The 4568-nt window shown below is 44.5% G+C and overlaps 1 protein-coding gene across 1 annotated transcript; it reads left to right on the top strand.

Annotated features, from left to right (window-relative positions):
* Nucleotides 1–459: 459 nt before the first annotated feature.
* On the top strand, nt 460–4351 carry LOC144124704 (uncharacterized). The gene is made up of 5 exons (XM_077657547.1): nt 460–617; nt 1941–2092; nt 2735–2802; nt 2938–3018; nt 4095–4351. Exons 1-5 carry the CDS (start codon nt 510–512, stop codon nt 4235–4237), a joined length of 552 nt encoding a protein of 183 aa, XP_077513673.1. The 5' UTR covers nt 460–509; the 3' UTR covers nt 4238–4351.
* Nucleotides 4352–4568: the final 217 nt, after the last annotated feature.

Below are 4568 nucleotides of genomic sequence, written 5' to 3'. Positions count from 1 at the left end.
TTGTTGCTATCCCTTCCCAAAAGCCGAAAAGGACCTGCGCACAATGTTAGTGTTTGACCTCCAGAATATGTAGCGAAAACAGTCTTACTTCTACTGTTTTATGCCGTACAATCGAGAGGAGCTTTGACATTGAGAGCGGAAAATCCCCTTCCCACTGTGGGGAACCTATATCATACATGAAAGCGATAAAAAGAAATAGGAACCATTTTTCCAGTGCAGCTAGGCGCGTTTCTACCCATTTACCACAGAGTATATTTCACCAAGGTAATGCACGTGCTAGCGCCCAAGGATTATGCGCACAAAAAATTTGCGGCACGTGGAAGCACTTGTTTCACGGAGAGCAAAGTGCTTTCTTTTTGTTTCTAAAGGGTTGCAACAACGCCCACATATGCTGACACAGCAAGATTTCTTATTGGACGAGGTGCACTTGTCAGACGGGCTTTATAAAGCACGCCAGCGAAGTCTGTAGGCAACAAACCTTTTGTCTGTGGAAATTACGTGCTGACAGAATGGCTGCTTATTCCATTTCCGTACACCTGCTTTTCCTTGCCTTGGTAGCCAGCGTCAGAGGCCAAATATGCGGCACGGCGGCGAACCAGCCATGCAACGCTACACAGGTAAGAAGAATTGCACCATGCCTCAGAGTTTTAAGTTCATTTGAAAAGGCTGATGAAAGGTACGCAGAAAATCATTTCCTGGGGATAAGACAGATCATAATGACCTAGATAGTTGAGCCCCGGTATGCATTTTTATAGACCCTACTTTTTCTTCGCACGCACTGGTTACTAACGAAGCCAAGAAGCTTCGGGAAATGCAGACTCAATCTCAATACAGTAAGGAGAGGAAGCTGAACTACAACGTCTTTTAAATTTAAATTTAAGTTAAAATGGCAATGCAGAGCAAAAAAGTGCTTGGTAAGCATTCAGAACGCGCATTTTGGGACCATCGGTCTCCGAATAAGGCACGTGTAATAATTTGAGGTTTGTCCCGCCGGCATGGTTTCTTCTACAGTAGCTGTTGTTGCTGGGCTAGTTGGATACGCATATTAAACTTGTAACATGAATATTCCACTAGCCCAGGAACAAGCTTATGGATATTAAACACTTTTAATATAACATGTGTTATGACAAGTTATGGCTAACATAAACGACTCTAAGTGGCTGTTTGTTTAATGATCGCCCTGAAGAGTTCTTGTCCAAGCGCCAATTTTGTTAGAACACAATAGAGATAGAATTGCGCTGTATATGAAGCGACGTTTACTTCAAGGCAACATAGATTTGTTGCACAGCACAGGTTCGCGTGCAAGAGTAACTGGTCACTTTGTTTTGTTTACTTTCCTGTGCAACCGGTTACACGTACAAGCGTGTCAGGCTGCTGCCGAGAAAACTGAGCACATTTCTGGGGGCAGCAAATAAATGGGTCATTGCACATATACCTGCTTCTTTTGTAATTAGGAGGAGGTCAATAATAATTGCTCTGTCTGTAAAAAAACTCCCTGTTATTCGAGTGCCGTAACGGTTTCGGCTGAAGGAAACTCGCCTGAGGTTATCTGGTCGACACGAGGCACAATGCTGTGTTTACCTAAATCCACACGTTGCCCTCGTAATCTTAATGCTATGAAGCCGAGTACTGGGCCACCTTGATTTGCCTACTTTCTCAGGGTTTTCCATTGTTTGGCTGGCTTCCACTATGCTTCTAATTATGCAGCATCCAGTTGTGTGACTATGCCGTGAAACTTTAGAAAAGACTTCTTTTGAAACGCTATTTTGCACACTGCGAATCGCGTTGCATCGTTGTTCCTGGGCGATGCTTTTCTGTTAATTCTCTGTTAACGGAGAGGTGCGAGTGGGTACAACTCGGCACCTCATGCCGTGAGCATCTTATAAGCGGCACGTTTGAAGCCAGTGAAAAAATGCGCACTTTACGCGGCGCGTCCACAGATTTTCTCTAGCTTCAATATGAGCTATCTGGCGGAATCTACCTCCGATACAAGCCAGGGTAACTGCACCTACCTGGTCCTACAGAGTCAACAAATTGAAAACGGCCAGGCGAATTTCTCTCTTCTCACACGGCCCGAAGATGGAACACAAGTGTAAGCAGCGAGCCACTCCAACTTGCCATAGAAATTTGCTAAGTGGCGCGAAAATTTAATAACGCAATGAGGCGCAAAAATGGAGAGCTTAGTTCTGAAGGCAAATCGACAAATCCGAAGCCATCGGGTTTTTTGACAACGCATCGCCTCGCCTGTTGAGTAAGAAAGAATAATAAAAATTTTACGGTCAATTTGCATAGTTAGGCCAGATGATAACTGCGTGGGCTAGCGTGTCGGTTTTTACTTTGGTTTCGGGGAATGCACGGAATGCCGACTATAAGTGCTATAGCACTAAAATACGCATTTAACCCTCGAATTTGCCACCGACTTTGTACACTGGGTTCAAGATTACATTTTAATAACTTTAGGAATGGTGGTCAACATAACTCCAAACGCTTATGTTGCAAATATAGTATTGCTGCCAGGCGGACCCAAACTCGGCAGATAACTGTGGCGTCAGTGTCAGACATAACTTTTTATTCGATGAGTTCAGGTGCCTTAAATTTAAAATTGTGTCAGTAGCAAATTTCCGCTTTATGCCGAGGAGACTCCACATATGCCGAAAATGCATTTAGTGTTTCGGATGGCCTCCCAAAGAAAGCGTAAATTTCTACCGGTTGCTATAATATAAACTCATTGCAGGACTTCAGACATCGAGACTGCCACTTTAACTGAGAGCCCAGATGTCATCAGCGTCGTCTTCGCTAGTGGTAAGTTCAGCACTATATCTTTAAGGCTCCCGAAAAAGCAACATCTAGTTGGAAAAGAAATGTTTCGAAGGACATTTTACAGCACTAGTAACGGTGAGACTGATATCAGCATTCGGTTTCCTTTTCTTTCAAAAGATCCTGACACCACTTACGAAGTGGATCTGCCCTTCGCCAACTACTCAGCATGCTTCGTAACTCGCTTCAGTGCAGCCATAGGTAAGAGCCGCGCTTCATATTGCTGCTCTACAGAGCACACCATTTTTCAGTACCTTATAGTTGGCGCCCCATTTGTTGTGACAAGTGCTGCTACCCTAGTAAAAAAAACTATCATGCAATAACCCCATACAGCTGTGTCTAACGAAATTCTTAGAATTATCCAACACATGTCGTACAAATGTCATTCGTCTTTTCTCACGAAGTTATTCCTTTTTCATGCAAATTTCATAGGTGTGAAAGCACGAAGAAGGTTATTGCTTCATACAACTTTTTTTGAAAGCCAAATTCGTCTTGCTTGTGTCTACTGAAAATTCTTAGCCGAATTGCGGCATAGAGTTTTTTTAACCACCTATGTCAAAAACCTCTGATGCGGTTTTGCTTACCTCTAGGTGAAAAGGGCTTCTGAAATTTGAAATTGTAAAGAGTAAAAAGAAGTTAAATGCGCTTCGCGACTAAGTGTAAATGAACGACAACAATAAGGAATTTCGTTCTGGGTCGGCTAACGAGTACCTTTGATTGAGAGACGGTCGGTGCATTGTCAAATATCATGATGCTTGATAGATACATGGATTTTTATGCTTGTAACCCGTATTATGAGCTTCCAACTTAAATCCCGAGGAGGCAGGTCCTGTTGAGAGCGCATCAACGTTCTTTATCTTCGTAAACAGAAAGTAATCATTCATGACTCTAAAGAGAAAGAAAGGCGCCCTTCTCCGTTATGACAAGTTTTGTTCTCTCAGTATTTGAGCCTAGTTACAAGCCTTGGAGCCCCAATTTTGCTCGCCCGTCAAACCGTTTCCTCTTACCTCTTCTTCTGTTGCCGGTCGTGGGCTTACTTAACTTCATATGTCGCTAGGACCTGGAGGTTTGTGTGTGGCGTGTGGCCAGGATGACATGGCGAGAAGTTGAATCTTCATTCTTCTGTATACTGCTGAACTTGAACGATTGCCTCTTCACGAGGCATACTTCTGGTGTAGAAATTAAAAAAAAATGTTCTCATATTTGTATATGGTGGTGTAAAGCCGAGTAGCCTGAGAAATTCGCCGAGGATACGTGCAATGGCTCTTTGCTCGCAGGCTGCCGTCTCTGGGTGTACGAAGGCACAGCGCCGGAAATTGTTGAAGCCTGCAAGGAAGGCCACGTCCAGGCCTGCGGTGAACCCGTCTACAGCACATACAACAATACTCTGTGTGCTAGCGGACCGACGGGATCGGCGTAGATTCGGTGTACCTTTTGCTTCGGTTTACAGCAGCTTGTTCCCCGCGACTGATCTGCGTAATTTAACCTGCGCAAATAAATGGCTTTGGCAATTCAACGCAGATGATTTCTCATACTCCGTAGCACTTTCGTTTTGAAGGACCTCGAAGCGATAGTCTATCGACTCAGTGTTGCTACACGGGCGCCTGCGGTGGCCATCGAGTCAACGGAGCAGCGCGGACTGTAGCGATATCTCAAGGCCCATCGAGCGGCGGCTGCGTGCACTCTAGGACGCGAAGCGCTAGCAGCAACGCGCAGAGGAATGAAATAAGAGCTGTCTAATATTCGAAATA

The sequence above is a fragment of the Amblyomma americanum genome, chromosome 3 (assembly GCF_052857255.1).
Source record: "Amblyomma americanum isolate KBUSLIRL-KWMA chromosome 3, ASM5285725v1, whole genome shotgun sequence".
NCBI lineage: Eukaryota > Metazoa > Arthropoda > Arachnida > Ixodida > Ixodidae > Amblyomma > Amblyomma americanum.
Note: the sequence above shows the minus strand (reverse complement) of the source record. Positions and strands in the feature narration are given on the sequence as shown.

Bases quoted from the DNA above. Each gene is read 5' to 3' on its own strand.
- LOC144124704 (XM_077657547.1), top strand. From the start codon at position 510: ATGGCTGCTTATTCCATTTCCGTACACCTGCTTTTCCTTGCCTTGGTA. The intron at 2,093-2,734 runs GTAAGCAGCGAG...AACTCATTGCAG, and splicing joins CCCGAAGATGGAACACAAGT to GACTTCAGACATCGAGACTG. The intron at 3,019-4,094 runs GTAAGAGCCGCG...CTTTGCTCGCAG, and splicing joins TCGCTTCAGTGCAGCCATAG to GCTGCCGTCTCTGGGTGTAC.